At 40.0% G+C, this 20,412-nt stretch overlaps 1 protein-coding gene across 2 annotated transcripts; it reads right to left on the reverse strand.

The window, feature by feature from the left end:
- Window positions 1-1,207: 1,207 nt before the first annotated feature.
- clcn7 (chloride channel 7) lies at window positions 1,208-18,485 on the reverse strand. Of its 2 annotated transcripts, XM_063471479.1 has the most exons (25): window positions 18,243-18,485; window positions 16,992-17,069; window positions 15,166-15,231; window positions 14,654-14,719; window positions 14,380-14,512; window positions 14,123-14,232; window positions 13,645-13,725; window positions 13,496-13,558; window positions 13,286-13,369; window positions 13,020-13,113; window positions 12,014-12,078; window positions 11,679-11,795; window positions 11,530-11,584; window positions 10,971-11,031; window positions 9,456-9,597; window positions 5,662-5,755; window positions 5,413-5,585; window positions 5,011-5,062; window positions 4,782-4,909; window positions 4,049-4,134; window positions 3,800-3,932; window positions 3,440-3,499; window positions 3,178-3,354; window positions 2,901-2,981; window positions 1,208-2,760 (listed from the first exon to the last, which is right to left on the reverse strand). In XM_063471479.1, the coding sequence occupies exons 1-25, from the start codon at window positions 18,354-18,356 to the stop codon at window positions 2,674-2,676; spliced, it is 2,400 nt and encodes a 799-aa protein (XP_063327549.1). In that variant the 5' UTR covers window positions 18,357-18,485; the 3' UTR covers window positions 1,208-2,673. The 2 variants fall into 2 exon arrangements, with proteins under 2 accessions (XP_063327549.1, XP_063327551.1); XM_063471481.1 differs by lacking the exon at window positions 16,992-17,069.
- Between the last annotated feature and the right edge of the window lie 1,927 nt (window positions 18,486-20,412).

Raw genomic sequence — 20,412 nt, forward strand, 5'->3', positions numbered from 1 at the left:
CCCAGAGTGAGAGCATGTGTTACCACCGTGTACAGCTGTGAGGAAAGTACTTTAAAAACATGAGTAACGCTGTGAAACTGAATGTAAGGCGACACCATTAAAGGAGGCTGATTACAATAATTCACACACACATCTGCAGATAAATGACAGATACCTGCAGATCAGTGAGAAAACGCAGCAGAGAAACTTACTTTGGAGCGCAGCTGTGGCGTGGAGGAGCTGGAAGAACAGTTGCTGTTGGGATGTTGTTTACAGGCAACTGATACAGTAGATTGTGTGGAGAGAGGGAGGACGACAAAAATCCATAATACTGACACTTAGACCAGCATTTCAAAGACTAATAATGATAAACAGCACAGAAACATGTAAACAAAACTGTTTTTCTTTCATTAGCCTGAAGCATCCAACAGGTTCAAGCACCTTTATCAATAAAAATCTAACAACAACTGTCTGAGTGTCTCACCTGTCCTTGGCTAGCTGTGCCTGGCTGACTGTACATGTGAGATGGCTGCATGGTGATTGGAGCAACTATACATGAACGTTGGTGCTCAGACAGAAGAGGAGCGGATCCCAGGAGGGTGTAGGTAACAGATCCTCTACTCTGCCTGCTGCTGGGTGAGGCAGGGCAGCTGGTCCAGCAGGGAAAGCAGGAGGAGGAGGAGGTGGGGAAAAGGGAGTGGGAGGGTTGGATGTTTCCCCCAAAATATTAACAAACACATCTTCAAGAGTGCAAGGCACCCTTTCTGACTTCATTCTTTCCCAAATACGATCCAGCTCTTCCCTGATGTCCATTTTTGGGACAGAGGGTTTATGTGCTGCTGTTCTGTGTCTGGGATCCTGTGACAAACATTCGTAGAAATTTGATCCTCTTAGACTGGGACGGACATCTTATATAATACAGAACTAAACTAAGGACTAGTATTTTGTGCAAACAGTTGACTAGTAATTACTCGTTCATATCAGGTGGGTGGCTACCCACTGACATGAACGAGTAATTACTACAAGCCACTGCAGTGAAAGCACAGATGCCCAACAATGATTATTGGCAGTAATTATTAAATTGTATCTTTTGGGCCAATTAATTGAAGTTAAATAATTTCCGATGGCACACTAGTGTACTATGGCACAGTAGTTGAAAACCACCGGTCTAAGGAGCTCGAAAAGAAAGGTGTCTGGACTCATTCTTAAATGTACAAGAGTTGTATGATAATAGTTAAAACTTTATTCATTCACAAAAAGGTTTATCCAGTGGTTATAAAATAGAGCAACATTTGCATGTTTACATCTGGAAGGGTAAAAACAATAAAAGCCCAAAGAAATCGATAACACTGCTGACTGAAATGTTAGAAATACAAACAGACACTATTACAATCAATAAGAAAAATGTGTTGTCAGGGTAGCAAAGAAGATATGTGGCACACTATTGTTTACATTCATACAGAGCTCCAATAGGGACACTCGTGGGAAGTCTTCAGTAGCAGGTCAAAGTGCAAACCTCAGAGGTGGAAAAAGTACCTTTGAGTACCAATCTAAGTAGTACAATAAATAACAGCAGTCTTTCAGTGCAAAACTACACAAACACAGATATCATTGCAAACCTTCAGTGGTCGGTAACTGTGCTTTAAACCAGCTCTTGAACACGACAACTCACAATCAGATTTTCTAAGCAAAACGCTTCAAAGTATCCTGTAGCGCAGCAGCAGGAATATAAAACACCCGTCTCACCCAATCTGAAGCAAGTTACCATCCTGTACACCTGCATTTCCACAGCATCCAGCTACACCACCTCATGAAGGAACTAACATTTAACAGTTTATGAAAGTAGGGAGGCAGAATGGGACTGACAACAGTAGAAATGCACTAGGAAAATCCTTTGGGAGCTGATGGTTGGGGAGTGGGTCCTCAGGGGTGATCCGATGCGTTCCATGGATCCTTGACTGGATTAAAAACTTGGAAGTTTGGAAGTTGGGTCAACACCTCGGGTTATTTATCATGCTGCTCATGAGTATTTTTTCCATGTAGTCGGGGTCTGTTACAATGAGGGAGCATGCTCAGTCTGTAACAGTGTTTTGGTAGGTGTCAAGATTACTTCCACATAAAACCCAGGACCCAAGGTTTCCCAGCACAACACTGCTGAGATGAGTGATTCACTTCATCTATCACTGGTTTAAATGCTGTGGCTAACAACGCAAAATATTTTCCAAGTTAACAAAACTTAAAACAGATTTGTTTAGAATATAAGCAAATTGATTTTCATTCTAACTGATCCAGTCCAATTTTATTTGGGGCCACAGACGTGTGTGTGTGTTGTGTGTATGTAAAACTCTGTAAAAGTGTGTGAAAAACAACTAAACAACCAAACGATTAAGAACAAAGACAAGAAAGTCAAGCATCATTTGTTGCCTCAGCGCAAAAAATCTGGTGAATAATTAAATAAAATACAGTTCCTGGAGTTATCCTGGAAAAACTATTAATCTGAATCCTTTAGAAACAAATTCCGTCATTCAGCGTTAACAGAGGGGTGGATGTTTTTTAGAATTATTCAAAAAAAAAAAAGAAAAAAAAAAAAAAGATCTTTGGCCCTTGAAAGCATCCTTCTGGGCTGCCAAACTGATGGTCAACAGCTTCTGAGGCAACATGTGGTCAGTCTATGGGCGTGTATATGTGGGCACACTATGTCTGGGCAAGCTGCAGCTCCTCCAGCCCATGTTTGCCCAGATGATATCTGGCCAAGTCCTTCCTTGTCACCAGTCCAATCACCTGCAGGAGGTGACAAACCAAAGAAAAATTAAAAATAAAACTAATCAGGACAATCATCATAGCAAAATAAATGTGAAGTATGTGGGGAAATACAACCAAACAAAAATCCTTTACACTGAAACATAAACACACCGTCTTACCCTGTTCTCATCATCTACCACCACCAGGTGTCTCAGTCCTAGTGCTCTGAACAGCTTAAACACACGAGGGAGTGATGTATCCTGCAGACAGAACACTTTGTTAAAATTTGACTTCATTCAAACAAAACATCAAAAACAATCCTGAAAAGCATTTTAATGAAAGAATGAAAAGAAAACTGTAAACCCACAAATTTAACATTTTGCAGCAGCAGTCTCAACTTACAAGTCTAATCAAATCTGTTGGTGCTTGCACAACTGCAGTTACTGCATCTGTTACCTGTGGTACAGTGTAAGGTGTTGGATTCATAAACTCAGTGAGGTCCATCATGCATTCTCTCTCGTCCTGGGAGACGTGGATGCTTTGGATTGGGGGAAAGCGGGGGTAGGCGTCCCTGAAGTCTTTCAGCTGGAGCTTCCTCTGAGACAGCCGGGACCGGGCCAACTCCACAAACACCTGGCAGGAGAGAAGATGGTGCAAACTGGCCTAACTGCAATTGGGTTTTACAGGCTCTCGTATCAGATCTCAGATCAGCTGTTACCTTGTGCTTGAGAAGAACAATCAGCTGAGAGCGAAGGATGAGACCGCAGAGTTTTGCTGGCTGAGTGAAGAGGAAGGTGTTAATAATCTCTTACACTGCAGGGCAACATGTCTCACATTTTTCTCCTGCGTCAACTCCAATCTGCTCTTCAAGTATCTTATGTACTAAAAATTTCTTTGCTAAAGTGGTGCTAAAAATTGACACAAAGAGACACAAAAACAACGCTTTCCACAGATTTGACTACAAACACCTTAACACGACCTTTTGTTAAGAAACAATACAAACTACTTAGCAGCGAGCAACCCTTTAACACCTCAAACACAAACTTTCAACAGAAAAAAAAAACATTCAAACAGTTACCTCATCACTATCCAAAACCTGCACGACAACAGGGAAGCCATTGTGATTTGTTGATGTGTTGCTAAGGACGTCCACGATTGTTCCCACCTTCTCTATCCTGTTGAAGCAGGTGACTGGAGAACTCATCACCTCTCTGGACAGCGAGGAGGACAATGGTGATAAGAAGGTAAACAACAAGAGTACAAATACTGATTAGAAAATAAAAGAAACGGTGAGAAAAACAAACACAAGTTCATCCATCCATCCTACCTGGCAGTCAGCCAGTGGGAGGTGGCAGGAGCCTCCCAGTGCAGGAAGGGAACACTCTGCAGCTTGATGTGAATGTCATATAAACCCTAAAGCAGGAAAGTAAGAGTGGTTAGAGATGCTGTCTGTGCCTTACTTTCCTATCATAAACTGTACACAGTAGATCCAACTGCAATTTCACCAGCAAGGACAACATCCTCAATTCGATCAGCAAGGTTTCTTGAAAGATTACAGTGGTTGGACTCTACTCTCTAAGCCTGAGACTGAGGTTTTGTGGAAGGCCTCAGTGAGGACTTCCAGGCCAACCAAACCCCTGGGTACAAATGAGTGGGGTAAGAACTGAGAAAAGAGGGGGGAGGGTTGGGCACGAAAATGAGAACAAAAAGCCTACAGTGCAGGAAGCCAATGTATAGGTATGGAACCAGAAGCTAAGTGTCTGAGGCGTGGTCGTGACGTTCAGATAAATCTCCAATTATTCCAGCAGGTTAGGACAAAGTGTCTGCTGTCAGACAAACAAAATAAACTTCATTTTTTATCTCCTCTCAACAGAAAAGGAAAATATAGAGGTTTACAAAAGACTAAAATGAAATTGAAATTTACGCTAAATGCATTTACTAAGCACTTGCATTCAGATAAAATACAGTAGCATTTATTATCCTGGGATCTGATCACCCTACACTGGACTAACTTCAGCAGTGTGGAGTCAGGAGTAGGTTGTGTCTGTGACTTCACTCACCTCCTCAAAGTAGTCTCCCACTATTTTGGCAATCATGAGAACGAGCATGATGGGAAGGCCGTACGTGACGTTTCCAGTTGCCTCCACCATGATGACAGTCAAACTGAGAGTCATTCTTACAATGCCACCTGCAGAGAGGAGGAAGTATGCAGCACATTGTAGAACAAATTTAAATATTTACAACAATATAAACAAAATTGCAATTTTCTTTAAAGTGACAGTTACTCACCTAACTGCGCTGCAGCTCCGATCAAAGCATATTTACCAGGATCAGCCCAAATCTATGAAAATACATGGACCAAAGTCTTTAACACGTTATCTGGCATATTAGCTTACTGTAACAGTAATCTAGACAAATTAATTAATAAAAATATGCATTTAACATGTTTCAGATAACACCTATTTCCCTATCCTATATTTTTAATAACACAATAATGCTAGCAAGTTTAGAAGTAATGTTTGTGAAGTAACTAAAAGTTCTCATTTTTTTAAAATAAAGACTACTTTCTTCCACTGCTTTGCTAATACTCTCCATGATACCGGTCATGTTAACTTGTTGGGTCAGCTCCATTAAATGTAGCTAGTTTTCAAAATGGGAACTAAAACAAATGTCACTGTGAGGAGCACCAACCGGGTTAGTGGGAGTGAAAGAGGCAAGCAGTATCCCACACAGCCTCCCCCAAGCTGCTCCTATTAGAAGAGATGGGATGAAGACACCAGCAGACACTGCCAGGCCGTATGTCCAACACGCCAGGAAGAAATAGGTCAGAGTAAACAAACCCAGCGTCAGAGGGTTGTAACTTCCTTTAAAACACAAAGAAAGTAATTAGTGAGAGTGTAATGGTTCAAACAAAGTCACTACAATAGTGCACCATCTTACCTGGCTGATTGTGGAAAAGACTACGAACGCTTCTCTCAGGAGTGTTAAAAAATGCTGTAGCCATGGAATTATACTCGCCATCTGCACAAAACAACTAAACAGAGACAGAAAATGATGCATGGCACAAAATACTCAAGAGCCACAAAATGCAGGGCTTTAGACAGAAACAGATGAACGAAAAACTGCTTATCACGTCTGATTTTATTAGGAATCGGTTGTCCACAGTGCCTAAATACAAACATGATGTCACAATTTTGCTACCCAATCAGAAGTGAAAAAAAAAAAATCTATAAAAGCATAAACTATTATAACATTTAAATCTAGTATTGCTTCCATCATCTGAGCTTATAATCTACAGCTAGTCTTAGTCACAGTAGTGCACTGAACCAAAACTGTTCCCGGACATTCTGTTTTCTAATTAGCAGAAAACATGGGAATGATTGAATATAAAAGAGACTTCTGAATGTCTCAACCAATTTTCACGGTAATACATAAATTCTTAAAATGTTGCACTCTGTGAGAGAAACATCCTGCATCCCCTTAGATCCCTTTAAAGTACCGTTTTTACGCCATGCTGGTAAACTTTATTGAAATGAAACTTTACTGTGAGGTTAAAAAGTAGGAAGTGCCAAGGATCATTATGAGAAGGGTCCTCTACAAATCTGCACGTGCTGGTCTGAATTTGCTTTGTCACACATTTCACCATCTCCCCGTCCATCTTAAAATTGTAATCCTGCCCGGCTATGCTGTATTCAATTCAATTCAATTTTATTTATATAGCGCCAAATCACAACAAAAGTCGCCTCAAGGCGCTTTATATTGTACAGTAGATAGCACAATATTAAATACAGAGAAAAACCCAACAATCATATCATATGACCCCCTATGAGCAAGCACTTTGGCGACAGTGGGAAGGAAAAACTCCCTTTTAACAGGAAGAAACCTCCGGCAGAACCAGGCTCAGGGAGGGGCGACAATCTGCTGCTACCGGTTGGGGTGAAAGAAGGAAAACAGGATAAAGACATGCTGTGGAAGAGAGACAGAGATTAATAACAGATATGATTCGATGCAGAGAGGTCTATTAACACATAGTGAGTGAGAAGGTGACTGGAAAGGAAAAACTCGATGCATCATGGGAATCCCCGGCAGCCTACATCTATTGCAGCATAACTAAGGGAGGATTCAGGGTCACCTGGTCCAGCCCTAACTATATGCTTTAGCAAAAAGGAAAGTTTTAAGCCTAATCTTGAAAGTAGAGATAGTGTCTGTCTCCCGAATCCAAACTGGAAGCTGGTTCCACAGAAGAGGGGCCTGAAAACTGAAGGCTCTCCCTCCCATTCTACTTTTAAATACCCTAGGGACAACAAGTAGGCCTGCAGAGCGAGAGCGAAGTGCTCTAATAGGGTGATATGGTACTACAAGGTCATTAAGATAAGATGGGGCCTGATTATTTAAGACCTTGTAAGTGAGGAGCAGGATTTTTAATTCAATTCTGGATTTAACAGGAAGCCAATGAAGGGAAGCCAAAACAGGAGAAATATGCTCTCTCTTCCTAGTCCCTGTCAGGACTCTTGCTGCAGCATTTTGGATTAGCTGAAGACTTTTCAGCGAGTTTTTAGGACATCCTGATAATAAAGAATTACAGTAGTCCAGCCTGGAAGTAATGAAGGCATGAACTAGTTTTTCAGCATCACTCTGAGACACGATATTTCTAATTTTAGAGATGTTGCGCAAATGGAAGAAAGCAGTCTTACATATTTGTTTAATATGTGCGTTGAAGGACATGTCCTGATCAAAAATGACTCCAAGGTTCCTCACAGCATTACTGGAGGCCAAGGTAATGCCTTCCAGAGTAAGAATCTGGTTAGATACCATATTTCTAAGATTTTCAGGGCCGAGTACAATAACCTCAGTTTTATCTGAATTAAGAAGCAGAAAGTTAGCAGCCATCCAGGTCTTTATGTCTTTAAGACATTCCTGCAGTTTAACTAATTGGTGTGTGTTACCTGGCTTCATGGATAGATAGAGCTGCGTATCATCTGCATAGCAGTGAAAATTTATGCTATGTCTTCTAATGATGCTGCCTAGGGGAAGCATGTATAATGTAAATAGAATTGGTCCTAGCACTGAACCCTGAGGAACACCATAATAGACCTTAGTGTGTGAAGAGGACTCTTCATTTACTTGAACAAATTGGAGTCTATTAGATAGATATGATACAAACCACTGCAGCGCAGTACCTGTAATACGTACAGCATGTTCCAATCGCTCTAATAGGATATTATGATCAACAGTATCGAACGCTGCACTAAGGTCTAGCAGGACAAGCACAGAGATGAGTCCACTGTCAGAGGCCATAAGAAGATCATTTGCAACCTTCACTAAAGCTGTTTCTGTGCTGTGATGAGCTCTGAAACCTGACTGAAACTCTTCAAATAAGCCATTCCTCTGCAGATGATCTGTTAGCTGTTTGACAACTACTCTTTCAAGGATTTTTGATATGAAAGGAAGGTTGGAGATTGGCCTATAATTAGCTAAGACAGCTGGGTCTAGAGATTGCTTTTTAAGTAAGGGTTTAACTACAGCCACCTTGAAGGCCTGTGGTACATAGCCAATTATTAGAGATAGGTTGATTATATTTAAGATTGAAGAATTAATTAATGGCAGGACTTCTTTAAGCAGTGTTGTAGGAATGGGGTCTAAAAGACACGTTGATGGTTTGGAGGAATTAATTATTGAAGTTAACTCAGAAAGATCGATTGGAGAAAAAGAGTCTAACTTAACATCAATGGTACTAAAAGTAGCTGTAGATAATATTACATCTGTGGGATGATTATTGGTCATTTTTTCTCTAATGATAAAAATTTTATTTCTGAAGAAGTTCATGAAGTCATTACTAGTTAACGTTAAAGGGATGGTTGGCTCAGTAGAGCTCTGACTTTTTGTCAGCCTGGCTACAGTGCTGAAGAGAAACCTGGGGTTGTTCTTATTTTCTTCAATCAGTGACGAATAGTAAGATGTTCTGGCTTTGCGGAGGGCTTTCTTATAAAGCAGCAAACTATTTCTCCAGGCTAAATGATGATCCTCTAAATTTGTGACACGCCATTTCCTCTCCAGCTTACGAGTTATCTGCTTTAGGCTACGTGTTTGAGAATTATACCACGGAGTCAGGGACTTCGGATTTGAGGCCTTAGTTTTCACTGGAGCTACAGTATCCAGAGTCGTACGTAGTGAGGAGGTAAAATTATTAACAAGATAATCGACCTCTGTTGGAGTAGCGTTCAGATAGCTGCTCTGCTCTGTGTTGGTACAGGGCATTGAAGATGATAACAGTGGGTGGATTATATTCTTAAACTTAGTTACAGCACTTTCAGAAAGACATCTACTTTGATAAAGTCTACTCTCCACTGCTGTGTAATCAATCATTGTAAATGTAAATGTTATCAGGAAATGATCAGACAGCAGAGGGTTTTCAGGAAACACTGTTAAATGTTCAGTTTCTATGCCATATGCTAAAACAAGATCTAGAGTGTGATTAAAGTGGTGGGTGGGTTCTTTTACATTTTGAGAGAAGCCAATTGAGTCTAATAACAGATTAAATGCAATGTTGAGGCTGTCATTTTTAGCATCTACATGGATGTTAAAATCACCCACAATAATTATTTTATCAGAGCTGAGAACTAAATCAGATAAAACACTGTGACCCATATTTAGCGTTATTATGCATCATCATCTAAATCGAAAAAAGCAGCGAGAGAGTGTTTTCAGTCAAGTGGAAACAAATGTGGGTGTACCTGCAGTGGGTACTCCTCATTGTGCTCGGGCCCCAGAGGCTGACAGTCGTTGGAAAAATAAATCATGGTGAATGACACTGTTGCGGTCACAGCAGCCACCAACAAGGCCTCCATCACTTGCAAACATGGGCGATGCACATACCTAACACACAGACACATTAAATTTAGACATTTTCATGTACAACGCCACGCCCTAATCTGCTCTGGGCTAAAATGCTGACACATTGCTGATCTCTCAGTCTGGACTTTCCCAAATGAAAAAAAAAAAAAAAGCAGCTCTTAGTGGAATAAAACAGGTGAGAGGGAAACAAAGCTTCTTTAACTTTGTGTCTCTTCAGGCCATGTGACTGGAAATGTCAAGTGTAATTACTGCTCAGAAATGTGACAGAAATACAGACTTCCTTAGACTAAATCATTGTGACTCAGACCAGAGGAGTTATTTTTAGAAACAAGACCATCCAGCCAGGCAAATATTTTATTTTCAAGTTTATCTTTAAGGAAATATTAAAGATAAACTTTGTTTTGTTTTCAGACTGCTTCAATTAAGTCTCTTTTTTTGTTTGTTTTTTAAAAGGATCCATTAGGCTTATTTGGAGGGTTAAGAGTTGCATATCAAAATTTTCCTCATTAATCTTATACTGGGCCTGTGCAGCACCTCAGTGCACTCACAGCCTCGAAACAAGCCATTAAGCAGTTTTAGCTCCTCACCACAAGTCATCTCTCGTCTTACTGGTTACTCTCGCACACAGAAGGAACAGCAGGTAGGTCGGGTTTCTGTGCTTACAGACAGAGCCGTGTGACTGACATGACCAAATCGGGCATGCCTCCTCTCTCCCTTTCTCTTAATACAGACTTTCCACCGTGGAAAGAGTATAAAAATTGCAGATATGAAATCAAATCCTCAGACCACCTGTTTCCCATATCCTGTCAATTAATATTGTAAATAAACTGACACTCATTTATTAAAAATCTGGTGTCATGACAGTTGGATTTAATGTTTTGATTATGACTGAGAATGAATAAGCATTAGCAAACTATTAGTGACTAATTTATAGCCATTGTGCCAAATTTGATTCCTCAACTGATCAAGTAGGAGTAGTTGGAAGACAGATAAATAGACACACACACACATATATTGTGTGTATTATATTAAGATCTGAGTACACTTATGTCAGCCAGGTCCAGAACAGGAAGCCAGAAACACTTCTTAGTACGAGTCGTCTCCCACATTAGTCAGCCTCCCGGTGATCGTACCTGTTCTTATACTGAGGCTATTTTTACACATGTCAATCACAATCTTCCGAGAATCCATTTTAAGTCTTCTCTTAAAAAACCTCATCTCGCACCCCACCCTGTCTGTGTCAGCCAACAACATTTTCATGCTCTCCATGTGATGTTTTTGTTGGCACAATGCACACACATGCTCTTCTTTATTCACAACCTTTGCTGAAATATTTCCTTTCTGAGTTAATGACAGTTTGGTTTGCATTTGCTTGAGTCCTATCTAAACTTTACCTGATCCTGAAGATAGTCAGCCAGTAGTTGAGTGCATTAAAGAGCGCTCCCAACAACCCACCTGCACAGGACAGGAACGGAAACAAATTAATGAAATGAATAAACAGGAGCGATAGTGTAAGTTAAATAGAACAGTGGTACTGTCATCAGTCTGAGAAACATTTAGAAGTGACACCCACTGGGTGCAGGACTGATGATTGATTTGCAATATGCAACTCTCAGGAAAAGAAGAAGAAAAGAAAAATATTGATCAAAGAAATTGGCAAGGTTGGATGCAAATGAGTGTGACTGATGAGTTGATGCGGAACTGGTAAAGAATTAGACGATGATTCTCATTCCTATTCCGTGTTTGGGGTCTCTGATTATGCAGTGAACTATTCCTGAGCAGCTTATGTTATGTGTTGGGGGGCACTGTGCTTCTAGGGAAGATTAGTGGCAGGAAATGCCACCTCTAGGCATCATTGGTTTTAGGTTGTAGCTGATAGTGTATACCAAAATGGACCACATGAAGAATTGTGCATATTTGTAGAAATTAAAAAACAAAACAAAAAAACTTTACCTAAAGCTCCCATACACATAAACAAAGGAAGCTCGTAGTAGTAATAGGCCACACTCTGAAAAGAGACAAAAGTCAGTGCTTTTACATTGACCACAAAAATTAATTAACCTCAAAAAGCACACTGTTTGTGTTTAATGTAAGTCTCTTACATCACTTTCAAAGCGTCCAAAGTTAATGAGACCTGGATTGGAAAGGTCTCCTGGTTTGCCATGATAGATACTGAGGAAGAAGTTCAGTGTGAAGGTGGAGATCATGGAGGCAAAGAACTGCAGAGGAGGAGGGCAAACATTTAGGAGATGTAGGAAATACTAAAACTTATCCACTTGCGTTTTAATCAATCTTTTAGACAACTTTTTAATTTTGTTATTTAAGCGACAATGACAGTAAAGATATTCAGTTCAATTTATTAGACTTCTGGATGAAATGCTGTTGATTCAACATATTGTGCTCACTAATAGGGGTTAATGCTCATTTCATGACTTACTATCCTCCATGTGAGCATCTGGTTCCAGAAAGAAGCTCCCTCCTCTAGAGAGAACAAAACTCCGCCTGTCGACCACAGAAAGAGAGTTTAAAAACCAGAATAGCATTACATTTTTATATATTCATTTTGTTTGTTTTTTCCTTTAGACTGAAAAAGTGACTTGGATAAGTGACAAAACACACTTGTGTGCAGACCAAAACAACCACACAGAGACCCTTTGGAGGAGGTAGTGTCTGTTTGTTTATGGTGTGAACATGATCCAACCCCAATCCAAGCCAACTACCAGGTGTATGTTAAAGTTTGAGCTTAAAAATGTCCCGTTGCCCCGTGTGCTTTGTATTCTCAACACAAGAAGGTGCTATAGATGTGCAAACGTCTGTATGGGTTAACGGCTAGCTGTTAAGTAAACATAAATGACTGGTTTTCTCACACAGCACCTTCTTCCTGTATTTAATTTTTATTACTCCTGCCACAGACACATCTGGCAAATAAGTGGACTGAACATTCTCATGTGGTTTCTAGTGACACAATTCGGTTCACTTGGATTTTTCTGTGTGAAAACAAACCAAACCACAGGGTTAAACTACAAATTTTTACTCAGCTGATTCGGACCAGAGTAAACAAACTACAGGTGTGATAATACCCTTAAACTAATCCAGAGTTAGCAAGCGTGATCACAACAGCACTCTTCACATGATAACGGCAACAGTCTACAGAGTGAGACATGGTTTGTTTTAATTCTTGTGAGAAACAGTTCTGCAAAAACAAAGCCTCAACATGCACAAGGCAGCGTTATAATCACAGCAGGCAGTTATCAACAGACTAATAAGAGTATGTCAGAGGGTTTCTGTAGATCCCAGTGCATCAAATTTAAGACTTCTAAAGATCTTGTTATGCAAATTATTATTTTTTGTTTGCTTTTAGTGTGGGCATAAATAATCATACTGTTGTAGAGCTTAAAGCAGCTAAACTTCACACACAGCAAAAGCAGATTATGTGTTTTTACCAACTGGTGCCCCAAAAGCAGCAGAAACTCCAGCAGCAGCTCCAGCAGAAACAAAGTCTCTCTTTTCTGTGTCTCTCCGGAAGTATTCAAACATCTACACAAACACACATATATTTCATATTATTAACCACTCCTATTGTCAAACACACACAAATTTAGTATATTAGGATATATGGAGTTTGTCACAATGTCAATCGATGTGACACACTAAATATATACTGTGACCCACAAGCATGTTAGTGTTCAGGATCTCAACACACTCTTACCTTGAAGTCCCGTTTTAAGGAGGTGCTTCTGCCCTGTGAGACTCCCGCAGCTACAACAGCACCAGAGTGAATCATGGGACCTTCCTGAGGATCGTGGGCAAACAAGAGGACAGCTTTAAAAGCATTTTTTAGAAAATGTGTTTCAAATGTGTTCAGAACACAGATTGAGTGTATGTTTACAAAAAGATGAAGGATTTTGATATAGTTTACCTTTCCAACAGCAAGACCGCCAGCTACTGAACATATAACGCCCAACACTTTCACCAACAGCGTCTACGAAGAACAACGGGACATAAAGATGTAAACGAGGATCTAGTGTATCCATTATTCTAAGTTACTGGTATTTTACGTGGCCGTACCTTGAGCCGTACCACCCTGGGAATCTTGACTCCATTTAGGTAACATTTTATCTGAGGAATACCACTTCCAGCTGCTATTGGCTACAAGAGAAAGAACAGGAAAAGATACATATGAAGATTCGTGGTACACACAGTGCCTCATCACATGCTAATAAACCGCACTGTCACAAAAACAGAAACACATTTAGCTTAAATTACCAGTATTTCACAGAAGGACTCAGACATTGACAGACATGCTATTACTAACCAAAAATCTTCACTTCCACAACGATTTGTATTGTTTGTAGCTAAGGAATATGTAAAAGAGCAACAAAAAAGGGGAAAAAAAAGCAAAAGTTTTTATGTCACACTTCTCCAAAACCCATTCTTGCACTTGAGGAATGTTATTATTAAACCACACAAATGGGGAAGAAGTGGCTCCAATTCAAAATTTAGGCTAATCAGAAAAGGTCAAGAATATTTTTGCTTTCTGTCTTACCTCAAAAAACGCAACCATGATGCCCCCCACCAGGACGAAGGCACAGTTGAGAACGGCCCAGAGGATGAGAGAAATAGACAGCCCACCCACCTCTGTAAACTTTTCAATGTCTGTGAAGGCTCAGAGTCAAGGAAGTGTCCTTTTTTTTCCTGAAATCACTTGAGTGATTTGGAGAAAAATTAAAGTTCCTTAAGCCTTGCATATTTACGTGGTACTAAAAAAATAGGACTAAAAAGCTGTACAAGTCTAAAGGATACTCTCTTTAATAACTTGATATTTGCACCCAGCCAGTTTCTCCACCATAATGTCTATAAAACAGGCGATGAGACCCGTTAGAATGCCAATCAGACCGCAGATTACCCAACGACTGATCTCCAGACAGCGGAAACCCTAAAAACACAAGATGAGAAGACAAGAAGTGATGCAGGATAAAGCAGCCAGACACAAGACTCGAGACAGAAAGAAAATAATGGAGTTCATACAGAGCCCAGGCAAACTACCATTTCTGCAAAAGATTCCTGCACCACTCACCATGTGACTCATTCTTCTCTCCTCTTCAAGAAAGAGCTGGTTTTCAATGTTGTCATAATCCAGACTCTACAATGAAACAGACAAATGAATACATTTAATTTCATCAAATACATCTGTAAAAAAAAAAAAAAAAAAAAAAGACAACACAAAAGCTCTTCCTGCTAGGTTCAATTGTATAATCTATTTAAAGAAACTGACATCCAAAAATCTGACCAATTTCTGTGTGCATTTTTTAGATGTATATACAAAATTTCAAAGACAATACAAAGCATATCTCCTCAAGTACTGACAGTTCCACTCTGCTAAGAACATTATAAACAGTTGCATCTTTATAGCTGGCTCAGTTTTTAGTTTCTTCCTTTATTTGCTAGAACTTGGCGTTACCACTGTAAGATGGCAAAAAAGGACATTTTCACTTCTTGTGAATACAGGCTTAAAAACATCAAGTGTAATCCAGCTTATTCAAGACTAATCTGAAACACAGGATTCTGATTGGTTAACAGCAGTTTTACCTCATATTTAAGTGACAGCAGCTTCTCGTTGTGTGGGATCTCTTTCGGTCGGCCCCTAATAGGGTCCTGCAGGGGGTTAGGAAAAAAAAGCATTAACACATCACCTCTAACCTCAGTTATGTGGCTGGAAACTATTTTACTGCCATTAAAATATTTTACATACAGCAGCAGGGAGTGGAACAATGAATCACAAGCATCAGATGCATTTTTTCTTACTCAGAAGAAAATTAGGGGACAGGTTTGACAATCAAAAGTTAATCACATAGCTGTACAAGTCTTTGAATTTTCTCTTTAACAACTCAATCGCAGCCAGTTTCTCCAGAAAGTCTACATCATAGCGGTAACCACAAACCCCTCTGAAACACTACAGTGTAACCTACGCCATAACCACACATGCGCTTCTCTAGAAATGAAGCTACAATAATAATAATAATTGTAGCATCAATCATAATCTTAGCATCAATACAAGGAATCACAGATGACAGTAAATTCCTGGTGGATGAATTGCTGAAACTATTTGAATGGATGTGAAGGAATGTACAAAGAAGTGTTAAAACTTAAGGGACAAATATGTTGTTGTTTTTTTTTTTTAAATGACCACAGTAAAAAAGAAATTTAAAATTGGGACACAACCACAAGGTGATTTATACACATATTGTGCACTAGCACAAGCATCAATGCCAGCAATGGTGGAGGCCACTTATGTAGGTTCTGTAGGCTCTGGGCCTCTTTAAGTTTCTTGAAGATATTTCTATTGATCACATGATAGCTGGGAGTCTCCATCATTACTTAAAAGTTGAGTCGCTTTTTTTTTTTCCAAGCTCCTTAGATTACCATGACCTGGATGACGGAGAACCTACACAGATGGTTTTTTTGGATATTCAGTGACCTCCACTGTCACTCCCGCCCTATTCCAGCCCACTTGTTAGCTAATCAAACTCAGCAAACGCATACATCATCCGCTTCCCGCAGCGAGACGACAGGATCTTGTGAGGCTACACAAGAGCACATCTGCGATGGGTGAAAACCCCTCTCCCTGTCCAAATATAAACACGTAGGCAGACGGACACATTTGCAGCACCATAAATTACGCTTTAGCTTGCCATCCATCTGTGCAGCATGCAACTAAGTAAAGAAATTACTTTCACAGAGCCACAAACAAGCTGGAAATAACATTTTGTTTATCATACTCAAGCAAATCACAAGCCTGAAATCACATTCCAGCCAGTCAGCCAATGAAAACGTAACTGAATCAGATGGTTTGTGTGAAGAAGCAGAACAGATGGGACATCCTGTCGTGCTAACGGAGCCTCAAGTATCAGTATGTGGTCCTGTGTGTCAGAGTGTATGTATGAGGATTTCTTGTCCTGGTTTAAGTATCCTAAGCCTGGAAAGAAATAGTTAAATAAAATGTAATGAATGAATGTAATGAACATATATTCAAATGCATGGACTTGATCAATTTGCCATTTGCAGTGCCTCACAGTGGAAACCAGCAGACAGTTTCCAATCACGTGCCCCTAGTGAGTCAAGCATTACTGGACTATTCTGGCTGGTGAGGGACTAATTTCTGTGTCAGTTTTCCCAAATCATTCAGAGGGAAGCAGCTCAGTCTCAACCTTCAACTTTATCTCAGTCAAGGCATTGGCAAATAAACAAATATGAGCATGTGGCTGAATCGCATTAGTCACAACTGCAGTGATTTGCTGGGGAATGCTGGGAAAGATTATCGTAGTCTAAGAGGCTAAAACAAGAACTGCTAATAAAGGGAAATAGAAGAGAAAAAGACAAAGAGAGAGCAGAGATGTTGGGAGCTCAAACTTTACCTCTTCTGATGTTATATCATCTTCCAAATCCACCGTGCTGAATCTGCCTATGCGAAATACACTGCCTGATCCGGACAGCTAAAGACATCACAGACAGCAACATAAATATATGAGTATGGCCATGTGTAGCACTTTTCAGGGTGATATGTTACATTGTTAACTGCTGGTATCCATTTAAGAAACTAACACAAGAGTCTTCTCCCCTCTACTTGGAGACTAAAGTCTATTTTTGGACATCTTTTGATGTTGGACTCATATGAAAGGTTATACATGTCGGGTAAGATTTTTAAGAGTAAGAAGCTCTATATTTCTCCCTTTATTGAAGAAATGTTTGACTTCAAAACAAACAAAAAAAATCTACAACAGAAAATGCAGACAAAAAGCATGTTCTTTTCCACAGCTGTACATTTTCTGATGCAAATGAGAAAACATCCGTTTTTGGATGCGCATATTTGGAAGGGGATTAACGTGAGACTCTACTTTCATGTTGGCTAATGCCACACAGGCAGAAACGGTAACAGTAAAAAAGGAAGTTGGATTTTCCAGAATATTTCAATATTACTCTGACAGGCAGACGTCTGCAGGTCTTGTAACTGGATCGTGCTGGGATAATCACACTTCCCAAAGCAGTCACATTACAGTCTACCTGTAGCCCAGGTAATCCAATTTGTCCCCATCGCTATCAGGATGTTTTCCAGCGCCAAACAGGTTAGGAAATAATGGAAGTAACAGCGGATTACTATAATCTGATTATTTTCCAGGAGGACTGAAACAAATTAAGAGCATCATGTACTTAATTTGAATAGGCCTAATTCTATTACTTTCGCCCTCTAAACCCAGTCACAAACAAAACTTGTGGTTGCATTTATCATCCAGAATTGCAAACCAAAACACACTCTGCATGTTTGGTGGTTTTCTCTTGTTTTTGATGTGTACTCGCAGTCTTCGTGAATTCTTGCACACTTCCATCCTCAATTCATTTGACTTTATGCTCAAATGCACTCTGGGTCAAGTCATGTTGCTTTTAAACCTGCTGCTATATGAGTAACAGTCACCAGACATCAACAACACCTCAGTAAAAACTGTGTGCGCGGCCGTGCATTAAAATGATTAAAAGCATTCATAGCCCATGCAGTATTTATAAACATGAGTCAACATAAGCCTAGGATAGCTAATAAAACATGACACAGCATCTTCTTTGGGAAGCAGCGGAGGTAATAGCTGTTAAGGTAAATTAGCCACCATGCTAACCTGTCTGGAAGGTTTCGGTATCTCGGTGCCGTTGAGTAACGGTGTCCCCTCCCCGGTCAAACCAGAGTCGTCGCCCCGGCTGGACCACGACACTTTCTTGGTGATGTTAGCCATGGTGGCTCCCCGCTAATTCGCCGAGCTGTCAATAGTTTGCTTCATTAACTTCAGCCGTCGTTGGCTAACAACTGTTATTCTCTCTCAACTCCCCATGATCATTCCTGCAACTCGTGACGCTTTGTAAGGTTCGCGTGCAGGGTCAAAACAATCCTGGGCCGCGTTGGCTGCTGGGATTTGACGTTTTTCAGTATTTTAGACTCCAGAAAGTTATCGCAAAAAATTATATTATATCATATTATATTATAAACAATAATTAGGTGACTAAAGACTGTATATGCAAGTAAACTGTATTATTTTCATCTGAACTCTAATGCAGCCAGACTTTACCATTTCAGAGGAAATGGGAGTGCCTTTAAATTGTTGCAGCTCCAAAGTTTGTTCCCTTTATTTTAAATATATATAATAATAATATTTGTAAGTTAACATGTCTACAAAGAACGTAGAGGTTATGCCTGTTATTTACACCTGTGCAGTGGTAGAGGGGTAAGGTGCAAAAAATTGTTCTGAATCAAGAACCAGTTCGAGATTTTTAAATCCTGCATACCTCCAAGCATATCAGTTCCTTTTTATCAATGTTTTCTGCACTACAATTATTTCAAACTTACATGTAATGTAAATAGTTTTGATGAACCTGAAAAACTGTCATTCAAATTTTTTCCACATGGAAAACAAGGAAAATAAATAAGAAGATTTTAAAAATACATAAAGCTAAAAAGTAATTAATAAGGAATAGGGGCATAAAAGAATTGCTAATGAAACGGGTATCAGTTTGTGAAATGCCATAAGCTTCATTGTTTCATTTGATTTAGCTATAAAAATGTGACTTGCACTTGCAGAAGGAAAGCACTGGATTCATGGAGAGTCGTGGAGAGCGGAGAGTTTTTATTCATAAGAACACAACATTATTGACATTCACATAAGCTGCTAAAGTTCAGTTTGCTTGATACATTGGCTATTACAAAAACAGGCAAGAAACAAGGTAAATAGTAATAAGTAATAATTATATGTGTAGCATGTATCATACTGTGTATGGATTTTAATTTTAGAGTCACAAAGCAAAGGCAGGAGGCATGAGTAGGCATATAAACTGAGCTAATTTGTTAGTTACAGTCTCTTAGTTAGTTTGCGACACTTGCTATTACAACGCTAGTTTTGAAAGTAGTTTTAACATTATAATTATATTTATATTATATTTTGTTTCAGTAAGGATACTTTGAAATCTTTATCAAAGCATCCTTTATATTTGTGTAGTTATGATTATTATCACATAGAGTGGATTCTGGCATTCTCCAGCTGTCCTGGTCTCAGGCTTGACCCTGCTACAGAGTCCAGGAATAATAATACTTCTATAAGTGCTGTAGTTAAAGTAGAAACTGACAGCACGGTAGTGTTTACATTCACAAACACAAACTTTGCACAAAAAAAGAAAAGGAATTGCTTAAATGACCACTGCTTTTTTCCTTGATTATATCATCAGCCACAGTACTCTAAACAATCACAGGCCACATGATGCACCGCCCCATGCACCTCCTTTATATCCTCCATGCCAAGCACCACTCCTCTGGGCACACCTCTTCCTGCCACTACTCCTTCTACCTCTGATGGGCTAAGCACCCGGTTCCATAACCTGAACCCAGCCATTTGCCCAGCAAAACCCTCTGCAGGATCAAACTCTCCACCAACAGAGTCCTGCTCCTGTCCCAGCACCACAGATCCACCTCCGGGAATCTCCCAACCCTTCCTGAAGTCAGAGCCTGAAGAGGCGAGGAGGTGGTCATTGTAGTGCCAGAATCGACCGTGGATAGAGGACCAAAGGACACAGACATGATGCCAGTGAGCGTCCAGAAGCGGTGACACCTGGAGACGACGATACACGGGGTCTCTAATGACAAAGTCCAGAGAGGGTGAGGAAGAAGGTGAGGATGGCGAAGAAACAGAAAAGGGTGTAGACGAAGACGAGGACCTATGTCCGTAAAGAACTAACTGATTGTCACTGTCATCTGTGGCATAGGAGAGCAGCGTGCCAATATGTGGTGTCTCCACACGAAGCCAC

This window comes from Pelmatolapia mariae, linkage group LG4 (assembly GCF_036321145.2).
Source record: "Pelmatolapia mariae isolate MD_Pm_ZW linkage group LG4, Pm_UMD_F_2, whole genome shotgun sequence".
Taxonomy (NCBI): domain Eukaryota; kingdom Metazoa; phylum Chordata; class Actinopteri; order Cichliformes; family Cichlidae; genus Pelmatolapia; species Pelmatolapia mariae.